General features: G+C 48.8%; 1 protein-coding gene across 3 annotated transcripts in view; it reads left to right on the top strand.

Moving 5' to 3' along the window:
• LOC124619664 (medium-chain acyl-CoA ligase ACSF2, mitochondrial-like) overlaps positions 1–15320 on the top strand; it is a 250681-nt gene that overhangs the window by 112086 nt on the left and 123275 nt on the right. For all 3 annotated transcript variants that reach the window (XR_006980107.1, XM_047146195.1, XM_047146196.1), the window contains one exon: positions 12415–12532. Coding sequence is in view for 2 of the 3 variants with exons in the window: in XM_047146195.1 (XP_047002151.1) it covers positions 12415–12532 (118 nt within the window). In the remaining variant the exon portion in view is untranslated. The remainder of the gene's footprint in view (positions 1–12414; positions 12533–15320) is intronic.

Genomic DNA, 15320 nt, shown 5'->3' on the forward strand with positions numbered 1-15320 from the left:
ACTGTAGCCACCTGCATTAAAAACTTGCATGAAAGAAAAGGCTGTTTATCTCAGTATTACATAGCAAAAGTTAAACTTTGCCCTACGAAAGAAATGACGCCAGTGATAAGCTACAAAAACTCTAGTGGGTGGAGTTATAACAAAGTACGAACGCTCTGATCGGCCAGAAAGAAAATGCAAGGCCACCAGCTTTGATATAAGCAAATTGCAGACAAAGTAACTGGCTCTTCTTTTGCAGAAATCGTCGAATGTTTGAGCAAAACGACTCGAGCTGCGCTGAGACGATTGCGACAGTCATTATGTGAACACTTGTTCACAGGCTCGTCTTAACTCATAAGCAGTTAAACTGCAAAGTCTCCTAGTACAGAGAATCGCACCGAGTACTGACAATTAACCCTTGTGAGCGATTTGAGGACAAAGACATACGTACTCTCTCTCTCTTTCCAAGCATTTATCTCGACTTGTGGGGTCTGCTGTTATGGCTAACCGGATTTGGCATGTTAATTTTAAGGGGTGGGTGGATGTCTTTCCTGTCGCCACCCCGTACCCCCTCCCCCCTGCCCCCGGGACGGAATGTGTGTACCCCAACTCTCTACATCTAGTGGAAGCCATGGAATAGTGCGAACGTGTTTAAAATGTGTAAGAGTCGTGTAACTGAGGCAGAACATGGGGACCAGTCCGGTATTCACCTAGTGGGATGTGGAAAACCGCCTAAAAACCACATACCGGCTGGCCGGCACACTGGCCCTCGTCATTAGTCCACCAGGCGGAATCGATCCGGGGCCAGCGCGCCTATCCGAGTCCAGGAAGCGGCGCATTAGCGCTCTCGGCTACCCTGGCAGGCAAAGACATACGCACTATTCCAGTCAAGTAGCGTGTACCATGCCAATTAACTTAGCTAGTCTCGGCTTCACCGAAGACGTAGGAAATATATTCGACTGGTATTTAACAGTTGAGAGAGATTTTAGAATAGATTCTCAGGTTCACAGCTCGCGCCGACAGCCGCCACTGCCGCCGCCGACGCAAGGTAAGCACAAACGAGCTCACGCCACGCCAGCAAGTGATATTCAATGGGCACTTAGAACTCCGGTCGTCCTCGTCTCTCCTGTTTTCTTTTTGTACATTTAACCATGACTTGTAGTTAAACATATTAACGATTGTCAGGCCCAACTGAAGCAACATGTTTTGACGATGCTATTACGGCGTTATCACATTAGGACATGGTGTAAAACAGGTCTGAAGATGGCCATTACTGATTGAAACCGGTCATCGTCGAAGGACTTTATATTGTGATCAAAGACTGGAATAAAAGAAACGATTGAATGTGCATTTGTAATAACTCCCTTGAAATACGTAAAATTTTTCTTTCAGTCGAAAAATTAAATCGCTTTTGGTGAGAAAAAGTTCTGTTCTAAGACTTGTTTCTTATTCAAAAGCCTAACACTCTTATCATGAACGGCTTTGAAATCAAGAACAAAATCGGTTGTAGACTCAATTAATTTAGAATTAATTATCAGTTTACTTATACAACCCGTTCAGTCATTAGGGTGTATGGATTACGAGACTGACGGAAAAAATCGTAACATCAAGAAGGAGTTGTGCAACAAAAACTAAAGTTGGTAGGCGTGTTTCTACATTTGAAAAATGATGTCTTGTCCAATTTCGTATCAGTCAGGTAAGAGTGGCGCTCGTAGCGCCGCTATGAGAATGCAAATCGGGTTTGCTTTAAAAGTAAGCTTAGCGGTCATGAGCGTTAATTACCTTTCATATTGAACATGGTGAGTTATGTTAGTCCAGAACGCCTTTAAGGCGACAACGACACCATTATCGGCACCTCACTGACTTTAAACGAGATCGTTAATAGCTATACAAGAAGCAGGATGTTTCTTCTGTGATATTGCAGAAAGATTTGGCAGGAATTAAGCCACTGTACATAACTGCTGGCAGTAGTGGTCATGAGAATGTACGGTTGCAAGAAGACCGAGCTTCGGACGGCCACATGGCACTACCGAGAGGGAAGACACTTTTTTTTCATTTTTTATTTTTTTAATTTTTTTTTTATGTAGGGGACCAAACTGCTGAGGTCATCGGCCCCTAGGCTTACACACTACTTAATCTAACTTAAACTAACTTACACTAAGGACAACACACACACCCATGCCAAAGGAAGGACTCGAACCTCCGACGGGGGCAACCGCGCGATCCGTGGCAAGGCGCCTTAGACGGCACGGAGAGGGAAGACCATTGGGTTCGGCGTACGGCTCTGGCACATCGTACTGAATCTGCAGCAGCAATTTGAGGAGCAGTTGGCACTGCAGTGACACAACGAACTGTTACAAATCGGTTACTTCAAGGACAGCTCCAAGCCAGATGCCCTCTGGCATGCATTCCGTTGCCCCCAAAACACCTCTATTTGCGACTTCATTGGTGTTAAAGGAGAGCTCATTGCAGTGATCCGGTGCGAGTGATAGTCGTGTGCTGGTTAGAAGGACATCAGTTGAGGGCCAGCAATAGACCTGTCTATGTGCTAGATGCACACCTGGAGCTATGGCCTGTGGTGTGATTTTGTATGACAGCAGGAGCACTCTCATGGCTATACCACGCACCCTTGAAATTTTCCCGTCTCCTCTATATGTGCTTTTTTTTTTTTTTTTTTTTTTTTTTTTACGCATCCTTCCCTTCTACAATAAGCTATGAAACCTTTCCCTAGGATATCTATCTCTTGCTTAATAATAACAAATGCAATCTTCCCTTTGAAATTTATTCTCTTTCTCAATCTTCGCATACAAATTTAATTGCTGCTTATTAAAAGTGATTTTCTGATTATTTCGACGAAACATAGAACGTGTCGTCGTCGTGGCCCTCAGTCGTTATCTGCAATAACCCAAAACTGTTCCTTACCTTTTTTACTGTTACTGGGTCGCCAACTGACTGCTACATCGAACTGCGACATGAATATACTTACTCTGGTTTACTACACTCTATTAACTGCTGGTGGACTGTCATAATAAGTGGCTGTATTTATTACCAAAGCTGACGTTATTCTTTAATAGCATAGCTGACGTTATTCTTTAATTAATTTGACTGAAGTTACGTAATTCTTAGTTACACTTTTTCTTGACAACAATAAAATTTTTGCAAAGTTTTACGTTAATGGTTTTTGGGATGGATTATAATCAGTAATGCAACATTGCTGGCATAAATTAATTATATTCTGAAAACGCTTCAAATATTTACTGTTGGTAATGAAATGATTTTACAAACGTTCAGATGTGACTTACTTTTTACAATAATCTTACAACTAGCATTGCGCAAACATACCTTCAGTAACATCTCGTGGAAATCGGGTTTCCTGCCGGATATCAGCGTCTTCCAAACACGATATTTCAACGTCATTACTTGACGTCTTCATCAGGTGTTCCCTGAGACTGGCTGCTTGCTAAAAAAAAAAAGGATGGGGCCCCTCCACGCCTACACCAACGTGGTGACGAAACCAAAAGTTCTACTGTCACCTCCGTATAACACGTTAGTTTTTGAATCAGGAGTCACAGGATGCGGGCTGTGATGTTATCCATGCGTCTGGGTAAGATTACTCATTAACATGGTCCATCAGGAGATAGAGAGTGGACGAAAGCGATCGAAGGGTAGCGGTTGTAAGGGCAGAGGAAAAAAAGTGCTAAGGCAAGAGCCAAGGGAAAAAAACCTCTACGACAGTAGGACGAGTAGTAAGGGCAGTAGCGGCTTGCTATCTGCGACAGTGCATGCAAGGTGTGGTTATGTTAGTTCGAGGTATCGTGCATCGTTACCTTTGTCGTTGTTGGAGCTTGTTGCGGCGCTTGCTGCAGTTGCTGCGTCCCTGCAACAGTTCAAGGTCGTTGTAGATTAGTGGGCGATCGGTCATAGATCGGCTCACAGACGGTGTAGGGTGTGTGTGTGTGGCTGGTTTGCGTGCTGTGTTCAGTACGGTTTCCCTGCGGTTGCCTGTTTTTCGGCTGGTCGAACATCCGGGTTTCCACTAATAACTGTGTTGCAGGGGCTCGCCAGCACTGTCGTGTTAGCGTTCTATGGACCATAGATGTTTAGTTCCTAGCCAGTAATGTCTTTGGTCTGTTATGCTTCCATCTATGGTTGTGGTCGTAGTTACCCAGAGAAAGGATAAACGGGTTGCGCGAGTGTCTCGTGTTATTGTACAGTCGTGTGGAGAGTTTTTGGAATACCTGCAAGATAGTATCTAGCCGGTATTCCCGGTGAAGGTCCGCGATGCGTGTGTGGCGCGGAGCGTTGCTTATGATTTTGAGTACTTTGTTCTGTATGAGCTGCAGACGGCGCAGGCGAGTTGGCGCAGCGTATCCCCAGACAGGGGCTGCGTACGTCATCAGGGGTCTAATAAGTGTCATGTACATGGACCTAGACACCCTCCTGTTCAGTGTGCTACGCCTGTTAAGCATAGGGTAGAGTTGTTTGAGCCTCGCGTTAGCTTTGTTGGTCACGTGTTGAATGTGGTCCCCCCAGAGTAGTTTCCTGTCCAGCCAGACACCGAGGTATTTGACCTTCTCGCGGAAACGTATTGGGCGTGTGTGTAGTGTTATTGGGTTGCAATGCTGATGTTTGCGCAGTTGCTTCAGTCTTCTAGTGAACAGAACGGCCTCGCACTTGTCGACGTTTACTCTAACACGCCATTTCACCAGCCAAGGCTCCGCCGTTCTGAGTGCAGTCTGTAATCGTGAGTTAATGTTAGACGGCTTCCAATCTTGCGCAAGGATGGCGGTGTCATCCGCGTAGATTCCTACCGTCGTGTTGTGTGTAGCTGGGAGGTCGTTAATCTAGAGGTTAAACAGTAAGGGCCCTAGGATACTTCCTTTGGGTACTCCTGCCTGTATACCATGTCGTGTCGATTGTTTGCCCTGCACGTCGGTGTTGAAACTCCTGTCCGTGAGATATGAGTGTATGAGACGTACGAGCCCGTCGGGGAACCCTGCGTCGCTAAGTTTGCGTACTAGGCCGTTGTGCCATAGACGATCGAAAGCCTTTTCGATGTCCAGGAACACCGCCCCAGTTGCTTTGTTTGTGTTGTATCCGTGTGTTATGTATTCAACGACGCGGAGGAGTTGTGTTGTTGAGTGGTGATTCCTGAAACCGAATTGCTCCGGTCTCAGGGAGTCGTTTGTGATGCAGTGCCTGGTGAGTCGTTTTAATATTACCTTCTCAACGATCTTGCTGAGCGCGCTCAGCAGACTGATGGGTCGGTAATTTTGTCGGAGGGAGTGGTCTTTCCCCGGCATCCTGAACATCAGGACCTTGGCCGTCTTCCAAAAGGCGGGGAAGTGTTGGTGCTTGAGTATGGCATTCGTGATGTGTGTTAGGTAGTCTACAGCTTTGTCCGTGAACTCCTGGAGGACACGGTTTTGAATGCCATCGTGACCAGGGGCCTTCCTAGCGGTGGTATGCATGATGGCCCATTTGACGTCTGCTGTACTAGCTTGTCGGATGATGTTGCGCGCTGGTTGGGCCAACATGCGTGTAACCTCCTGGTCCGTAGCAAGTGTGAACGCTGGGTCTGAGGGATCCAGGTTCGGTGTGAATGACGCTGCGAGTGTGAGGGCCATCAGTTCCGCTTTTTCTTCCGCAGAATATGCTGGTCCGTCGGGCCCTTGTAACGTGGGGGTGTACAGTTTCTCCCTGGTGAAGTGTCGGGCTAGCTGCCACACGCCAGGTCGCGTGGTGTCCAGCCCTTCGAGTTTCTGGTCCCACTGTTGTGTCTTAAATGTTTGTATTTTTTCCCGGATTATACCCTGGAGCCTGTTAATGTGCCGTTTGAAGTGCTGGCGCCTGGTACGCTGCCAATGTCTCCTGAGGCGGTTCCTCATTGAGATCAGGCCCAGGATTTCCTGGGGCAGGGCAGCACTGTGTTGTTGTGGCGTGCGGATTGGTATGGTGTCGGCTATTGCGTCCTGGACGGCGCCGGTGAGGGTTTCGACTGCCTCGTCAATTTGGGCTGTCTCGTTAATCGCGTGGGTGGGTGGGATGCGACTGTCAAGCATTTCCTTGAACTGGGTCTAATTCGCGCGCCTGTAGTCTAACATCCTGCGTTGTTCCATGTGCTGCAGTGTTTCTTCAATGTACAGTATAACGGGTTGGTGATTTGAGGGCAGATCGTTTTCAACGGCAACGTTGAGTGTCGTGGTTATGCCCTTGATGAGGGCCATGTCTAACACGTCTGGCCTGTGTCCCCTCCGGTAGGGAATGTGCGTCGGTTCGGTCGGCGCTAGTGTGATGTAGTTTCGTCCTAGTGCGTGTTCGTATTGGAGTTTCGTATTCGTGAGTTCCAGTCCGGGTGTTTTGCGTTAAGATCTCCAGCGGCTATTACGCGCGGTGATATGTTGAGTATTGTGCTGATGTCGCGTGTTTTAATGTTTTTAGGGCTGTTGTATACTGACACCAGTGTAGTGTTAGGCTCTGTTGAACATGACCCTGACGGCGGTTGCCTCTAGTTTTTCAAGTTCAGGGAGCACTATGTTTGTGTGTTCTATGTCTTTGTGTATGATGATGGCTGTTCCGCCGTGACCGGAGCCGTCCGGTCGGTCGGTACGATAGACGCAGTAGCCGGTGAAGTTTAGTTGGTTGCGTGGTTTGAGCTTAGTTTCGCTCAGTAGTGCGATAAGGATACCCTTACGCTCCATGAGCGCGGCAAATTCCGCCCATTTTGTTGTTGATCCCGTCTGCATTCCAGAACAGGACCTGTGTCAGTGTCTGGTTGTTTGCGATGGGGGCGGGGTGTGGCGTGTTATCCACGAATGGGTGTAAACAGTGTGGTGAGCACTGTTTGTATGGCGGCCCTGTACTGCCCAGGTTGAGCAGTCAAGAACCGTGCGAAGAGTGTGGTGACGGCCGCCATGATCTTGTTAAAGATCTGAGCGGTCGTGTGATGGGAGAATATTGTTTCCAATAAATCCTCAAGTGTTGTGTTGGTGTTGTGTGTGTCGGCCTGTGGCTCGGTTGTGGTGTTGGCGGCCGCTGGTGCAGGTGTTGGCGTTATGTGTGGGCTGGCGCTTGTGTTGTTGTTATGTGGAACATTTTGAGGTGCCTGTGTGTCAGACGTGGTGGGGGGTGGAGTAGTGTGTGCGCTGGTGTCGCTGGCTTTGCTGACTGTGTGTCTGCGTGTCAGTGTTTTGTTTTCGCTGGGTACTTTGTTGTGGTGCACGTGTGTTCCCGCTCCTGTTTCCACGTGGTCGCCTACGCCTTCTCTGGGTTTTTCGTTCGGGGTTCGTTGTGTGAGTGTGTCTTCCTGTGTGTCGTGTGTAGGTTGGCAGGCAGTGGCTTCAGGGGGTGGGGTTGTGTTGTTTTTGGGGGCTGGTGTTGGTACCGGTGTGGTTGTAGTGTTGTGTGTTGGCTGAGACGACTGTGTTGTCGCAGCAGTTGTGTTAGGTGCGTGTGCTGGGCGCAGAGGTTCCGCGGCCTGCTCCGCTCCTCCAGGGCGTGTAGCCATGGCGAACGACACTCCGTTCCTGACAGGGTTTGGTGCGGGCCTTGGACGTGTTATGACGTTGGGTGGCTTCGACTGTTGATTTTTGCGCCTCTTTGTACACGTCGCAGCCCCTGTAGTTGGCCGCATGGCCTTGGCCAGAGTTGGCGCAACGGCGTATGTTTTCGTGGATTAGTGTACATGCGTTGGATGCGTGTTTGCCAGCGCATCCGCGGCAACGGGGTGCCAGGCCGCAGCGGAGGGCCGAATGACCGAACCGCTGGCAGTTGTTACATTGTTGTGGGACCTGTGGCGGTTCGTATATCTCTACCCTTACGTCCATCCGCAGAAGGCTTTTTATCTGCAGAAGGCCGCGGGAGGCGGCCGTGTCGGCCATCTCGACCAGGTAGTGTGGTAGACGGTGGTGGGAGCGGAAGCCTGTCATCCTGGAAGCACTTTTGCAGTCGAATCCTAGGAAGTTGAGCGCCGCTTGTACTGTGGTGTTTGGGGTACTGGGGTCCACTCCCTTTACCACGTACTGCTGTGTCCGTTCTTCGGTAGTCCTGTACATATAATGTTCGATCCACTTTTCTTTGAGGAAGATAAGGAGATCTTTATATTCATTGTTAGTTGATACGTACAGTGAGGCCCTATCCCCAGAGTACTTCGTGTGTAGCGTGCAAGGTGTGTGCCTTTCCGCGAATGTTGTGTTGAGGACACTGAGGTCCCCGTAGTTTTGTATTACGACTGGGGGAAAACCAGTCTTCTGTTGTGCAGGCGTAGCTGCGGTTGGTTCTTGTGTGGTGTTGCTGACCGCAGGTCGGGTCGTGTTTGTTGTTATGTTGGTGTTCCTAACCGGAAGTGTGGGCTTTGGTGTAGGCAGCAGCGCCTTTCGGCTACCTTGCGAGTGTGGTTGCTCGCTTGTTTGCGTGGTGTTTCTCTGTTTGCGTCGTGGGCCCTCCACCCGCCAGGGCCCAGTGTAGTGTTGTTCTGTGTCCGCATCTGCAGCTGCTGGTTCCGCCGTTGGAATTAGCTGCCGCAGTGGGACGGTAGTGCATGAGTCACCAGTTGCAGGTGAATGTAGCGTGATGTGGAGGGTACTTGTCCGCGTGGGGGACTCACTTGGGCCGCAGAGGTCGGTTATCAATCGACGCTGGCTCAGCAGTTCCTGCGCTTGCGAAGCGATCTGCTGATCCTTGTCGGCCAACACCTCCTCAACGGCGGCAAGCGGGACGTTGACGTCGACGGGAACAGCCGACTCACGCGCCTCTTTAGCTGCAGCCTTGCTGCGGGTTAGGGCGGGGGAAACACCGGCGGAATCTGCCATCTTGGTGTTTTAGGAGCTTTATTAGGTGTGGGTGGGCACGACAATTATGCTTTTTCTGAAAAGAAAAGGCTAACAAGTAGGTCCTACAGAAGAGGGGGAATGCCCTACGGCCTAGCGTGCGCCGTTGGTGCAGTGGCGCGGCACCTAAAGGAGGTGCGGAGGAAGAGAAGTGGCCTACAGTACGCGGGGTGGTCCGACGTGAACGGGCCCCTGGCACTGATCAACCCTAACACAGAACGAGATAGTCTCGCTGGCTGCTTGCTGGACCGGGTCGTATATTTATGCCTGCTCGGTGCCTGGTGTTCTGTTTGCCGTTCCCTAGTCGGTCCGCGCCCGCGAGTCGCGCTATCCTGTGGCTCTAGGTGTTCCCTATTCCATCCGCGCCCGCTCTGGCCGCCTCCATCTGCGGTGGTGGCCTCCTGGTGTTCCCTTTTCGGTCCGCGCCCGCGAGTGGCGCTGCCCTGCCGCTCTGGACGTTCTCTATTCCGTCCGCGCCCGCTCTGGCCGCCTCCGACTGCGGCTGAGGCTTCCTGGTGTTCCCTTCTTGGTTCGTGCCCGCAGTGTGCGGATGTCTGACGCTCGTTGTTGGTGTTGGCAACATATTTTCTCCGGTATTGGTTCATCAGTTCAAATGCCGGGTTCCATGCAGTGCTTAGCTGGTATCCTGCTTCCCGGTTAATCAGGTTTTGTGCCATCTTTATCTCTATAGATTCAGTGATGACACTATCCCAGAACCTGGGGGTCTGAACCATGACCTTGGTGTTCTCATAATCCATGGAATGTTCCAAATCTAGGCAGTGTTCTGCTATTGCTGATTTTGTGGCCTGCCTTAGCCTGGTATGTCGCTGGTGCTCCTTACATCTGATTTCCACCGTTCTAGTCGTTTGGCCAATGTAGGACATACCGCATTCACGAGGAATATTGTAAATGCCAGGCTTCCTTAACGCCCAGGTCATCTTTGACTGTTCCAAGTAAAGCCCTGATTTTGCTAGGTGGGCAGAAGACACTCCTGATGTTATGTTTCATTAGTATTCTGCTGATCTTGGCAGAAACAGCCCCAGCATACGGTAAAAATGCCAGCTTCTTGATTTCTTCTTTTTGCTCGTTCTCCGGTGCATCCTGACGTCTGGCGGGATGTAGAGCTCTGCGGATGTCCCTGGATGAGAATCCGTTGTTAGAAAACACTTTTTGAAGATGTTCAAGTCCCCCTGCCAGGCTGTCAGAGTCAGACAGTGTCTTGGCTCGGTGTATGAGTGTTCTAAGCACCCCGGTCTTTTGTGCTGGGTGGTGGCAGCTGTCGGCTTGTAGGTATAAGTCTGTGTGTGTTGGCTTTCGGTACACACTGTGGCTGAAGGTGCCATCCGCCTTCTTCTTCACCAGGACATCCAGAAACGGAAGCTGACCGTCCTTTTCTAGCTCCATGGTGAATTTAATATTCGGATGCCTTGAGTTCAGGTGGTCCAGGAAGTCTTCCAGTTTTTCGCGACCGTGGGGCCAAATGACAAATGTGTCATCAACGTATCTCAGGAAGCATGTTGGCTGGTAAGTGGCAGTTGTAAGAGCCTCGTCCTCGAACTTCTCCATAAACAGATTGGCCATTACAGGTGACAAGGGGCTACCCATCGCCGCCCCTTCAATCTGTTCATAGAATTGACCTCCACATAGGAAGTAAGTCGATGTTAGAATATGCTTAAACAGATCCAGCACAGCTCCATCAAACTTCTCACTGATTAAGTCAAGCGTACCCTTAAGGGGCACTCTGGTGAACAGGGACACCATGTCAAAACTGACCATTAAGTATGCATCTGAGAAACGTAGGTTTTTAAGACGTTCCACAAAGTCCCGTGAGTTGCGGATGTGGTGTGCACACTTCCCCACATACGGTGCCAACATTTTCTTGAGATAAGCTGCAGCTGGGTAGGTGGCTGCCCCAATATTGCTCACAGTGGGTCGTAGTGGTACACCCTCTTTGTGGACTTTAGGTAGTCCATAGAGTCTGAGTGGTACTGGTGCCTTGGATTTCAGTTGTTTGATAACTTTCTCAGGCCAGCCAGTTTCCTTCAGCAGAGACTTGGTTTTTCTGTCCACCCTGTCAGTTGGATTCTGCTGTAGTGGCTTGTAAGCCGGGTCCTCCAGAAGTCGCCGGATCTTCATGTCATAGTCACCTTTCTGCAGTATGACTGTGGAGTTCCCTTTGTCTGCTGGTAATACCACTATGTCGTAATCTTCTCGTAATCTCCTGAGGGCCATCCTCTCCTCTCTTGAGATGTTAGACTTAGGCGGCCTGGCTCTGGTAAGGGCTCTGCACGTCTCTCTCCGAATCTCTTCATCCGTACTTGAGGGTAGTGTGTTGACGACTAGGGAACGGCAAACAGAACACCAGGCACCGGGCAGGCATAAATATGCGACCCGGTCCAGCAAGCAGCCAGTCTCAGTGAACACCTGATGAAGACGTCAAGTAATGACGTCGAAATATCGTGTTTGGAAGACGCTGATATCCGGCAGAAAACCCGATTTCCACGAGATGTCATCAAATCGCCGGGAAAGTCTAAGAAATTATACCTTCAGTAGTCTTGAGTTTCACAAAGAAAATAATTCAATAATATTAGTTCCTCTTATGATAATAGTTAGTTGATGTCTCTGTACATCCCTTTATAATCTCTTGTAAATCATAGCTGGTGGCTGGCGGGCACACTGCTCCTCTCAACCTCTCGCTTCAGACCTGCTACCAACTCGCTTCACATCTCGCTTACTACTGACTTCCTACGACCGCTAAAGTGCGGTCTCTCTCGCCAACAATGCTTTCTGGTGCAGAAAATCCCTGCTACCATTACAAAATGTATCAATGCGCGGTCTTTCCCGCTCTTTTCTTAAAATGTATCCATCTGCGGTCTCTCCCCCCCTTTATGAAATTATATCAATGTGCCGTCTCTCTTGCCAACAATACTTTGGTGCAGACATTCCCTGCTACCACAATTATTTCCAACATGACTAATATTACTTATTCCTGCTTAATCCTATTAATAAAATATAAACATCTTTCATAAATTGCGGTTTGACAATAGACAATAGAAATGTATATACACGTCTTACACCCTGAATCCAAACTTGTACGCAAGTCTGGTAATTCGACCTGTTATGCTGCCATCTATGAACAGCATTCCAGTGGGTATTTTCCAACGTTGCATGCATGCATTCAACGTTCTGGTGGTTGCATCGCTTATTAATGTACCAGCATTTCACATTTGCAGTGGTTTAACTGGCTCTTACATCAACCTGTGACCTTGCAATGTTAATCGGCTAAATATGTTATCTAGAAAAACGTATTCCCAAAATTTCATCACTCTACATTAATTTTTTTTTTGGTGTTGCAGTTTTTTGGCGTCAGTGCAGTTTTGCAACGTGGTGGGTGTAAAGAAGTATTCTGAATAAAATAAGGAAATAATTATAACAATTAATTTAGTTACTTTCCTCCATATAGAGTTCTGTTTAGTTCAAAATGTGCTTTTATAAAGTTGTCGGTAGGCACTTTAATACAGAAACAGGTGCTACCAACCTGGTGATAGCATAAAACGAGGGTATTATTAGTGTCTGCTTCATTAGGTATGATTTTGTAACGTTGCAGAGGAGCCTTCCAACTGAGAGAGCTGATGGACTCCGCGACGAGGGGCTCCCTGGGCGTGATCACCAACCAGCAGCTCTCCATACAGCCAGACGACGGCTGCAACATCCTCTTCACCTCCGTAAGTAAACAGATCACTATGTGATCAAAAGTATCCGGACACCCCAAAAAACATACGTTTTTCATATTAGGTGCATTGTGCTGCCACCTACTGCCAGGTACTCCGTATCAGCGACCTCGGTAGTATTTAGATATCGGGAGAGAACAGAATGGGGCGCTCCGCGGAACTCACGGACTTCAAGCGTAGTCCGGTGTTTGGGTGTGACTTGTGTCATACGTCTGTACGCGAAATTTCCACAGTCATAAGCATCCCTAGGTCCACTGTTTCCGATGTGACAGAGAAGTGGAAACGTGAAGGGGCACGTACAGCACAAAAGCGTACAGGCCGACCTCGTCTGTTAACTGACAGAGACCGCCGACAGTTGAAGAGGGTCGTAATGTGTAATAGGCAGACATCTATCCAGACCATCACACAGGAATTCCAAACTGCATCAGGATCCACTGCAAGTACTATGACAGGGGGAGATGAGAAAACTTGGACTTCATGGTCGAGCGGTTGCTCATAAGCCACGCATCAAGCCGGTAAGTGCCAAACGACGTCTCTCTTGGTGTGAGGAGCGTAAACAGTGGAAAAACGTTGTGTGGAGTGACGAATCACGGTACACAATGTGGCGATCCGATGGCAGGGTGTGGGTATAGTGAATGCCCAGTGAACGTCATCTGCCAGCGTGTGTAGTGCCAACAGTAAAATTCAGAGGCGGTGGTGTTATGGTGTCGTCGTGACTTTCCTGGAGGGTGCTTGCACCCCTTGTTGTTTTGCGTGGCACTATCGCAGCACAGGCCTACATCGATGTTTTAAGCACCTTCTTGCTTACCACTGTTGGAGAGCTATTCGCAGATGGCGATTGCTTCTTTCAACACGAACGAGCACCTGTTCATAGCCGGCCAGAGTGGCCGAGCGGTTCTAGGCGCTACAATCTGGAACTGCGCGACCGCTACGGTCGCAGGTTCGAATTCTGCCTCAGGCATGGATGTGTGTGATGTCCTTAGGTTAGTTAGGTTTAAGTAGTTCTAAGTTCTAGGGGACTGATGACCACAGAAGTTAAGTCCCATAGTGCTCAGAGCCATTTTTGAACCTGTTCATAATGCACTGCCTGTGGTGGAGTGTTTATACGACAATAACATCCCTGTAATGGGCTGGTCCGCACAGAGTCCTGATCTGAATCCTACAGAACACCTTTGGGATGTTTTGGAACGCCGACTTTGTGCCAGGTCTCACCGACCGACATCGATACGTCTCCTCAGTGGTGCACTCCGTGAAGGATGCGCTGCCATTCCCCAAGAAACCTTCCAGCACCTGATTGAACGTATGCCTGCGAGAGTGGAGGCTGTCATCATGTCTAAGGGTGGGCCAACGCCATATTGAATTCCAGAAATACCGATGGAGGGCGCCACGAACTTGTCATTTTCAGCCAGCTGTCCGGATACTTTTGACCACATAGTGTATCACTCAGCACGTGGAACATACACAGTATGGCACTGCTTGCGGGAGCTTAGTTCAGTAATGTTTCCCAGATGGCCATTTATTCTTAGCGCAGAAGTTGTTATTTACACGTGGTTGACATACTCATATCAAGCGATAGCTTTCGCAGTCGTCTCATCAAAGGAAGTTTTGTAGATATTCACGCTGTTGTGCTAGATTTTACCATCGCATCAAGAGCAAAATCGCAGGAGCTGGACGAAAGCCCGGAATCACCGCGAGAAATGCATGCTTGGTCATAAATGCAGATGCTACCCAAGTCTGCAGGTTGCGCTGTTGTATTTCACCACAGATGCCACCTGCGTGATGTCCTCAGTATGTTTCAAGCGTCAGTCGTGGTCATAACAGTGTGCTGTGTAGCTGTGACTGCATTGTGTCGGAGCTAAATGACTTCGAACATGGGCAAATTGTCGGTGCTCTTACGGCGGGAGCTACCTTATTACAAGGTTGTATTTGGTGTTTCAACAGGCACCATGTCGAAGACTTATACCGCGTACAGAGAAAGCAGAAAAAATATCAACCGCTAAATCACAGCGTGGATGAAAGTGCGTGTTGAGTGATCGTGAAGGACTGTAATTGGAGAGGATTGTGGCGAAAAGTAGACGACGACAGCTGCGAAAGTCACTGCAGAACTGATTGCTGCACTCGAGAACCCAGTCAGCACCAAAACAACACGAAGTGAGTTCCATAAGCAGAGAATGCAGGGCGAGGTGTAATTCCAAATCCACTCATCAGTGTTGCAAATGTCCGTAACAGGAAAACATGGTGCAGAAGCCATGAAACCTGAACTATGGAGCTATGGAAGAAAGTCATTTGGTCAGATGAGTCTTGCTGAAGAGCGTTTCCAACTTCTAGCCCAGTATAAGTTTAAAGAGTGAAACACAGCAGGCGTTCGGTGATAGTTTTGGCAGCCATACCGTGAGATTCCATTGGCGACAATGTACTTCACAATCTTATTATTACTAAAGATAATGTGACCATTTTGATCAAGGCCATCCCATGGTACAATGTGCCCCATTGGTGAGGCTGTGTTCCAAGACGGAAAGGCCCCTGGTCACACAGCACGAATCGTCTAGGGTTGGTTTCGTGAGCACCACGATGTAGTGCAGCATCTCCTTTCGCCACCAGCCACCAGATCTCAATATTATTGAGCTTTTGTGGCCTACTTTGGAGAGAAGGATGCGTGACCGCTGTCCACCTCTATGGTATTTGTCTGAACTTGTCACTGTTTTGCAGGAAGAATGGTGCATGATTCCCTTAAAAACTCTACGGGACTGTATTTATCCATCGCGAGACGACTGCAAGCTGT

The sequence above is a fragment of the Schistocerca americana genome, chromosome 6 (genome assembly GCF_021461395.2).
Source record: "Schistocerca americana isolate TAMUIC-IGC-003095 chromosome 6, iqSchAmer2.1, whole genome shotgun sequence".
NCBI lineage: Eukaryota > Metazoa > Arthropoda > Insecta > Orthoptera > Acrididae > Schistocerca > Schistocerca americana.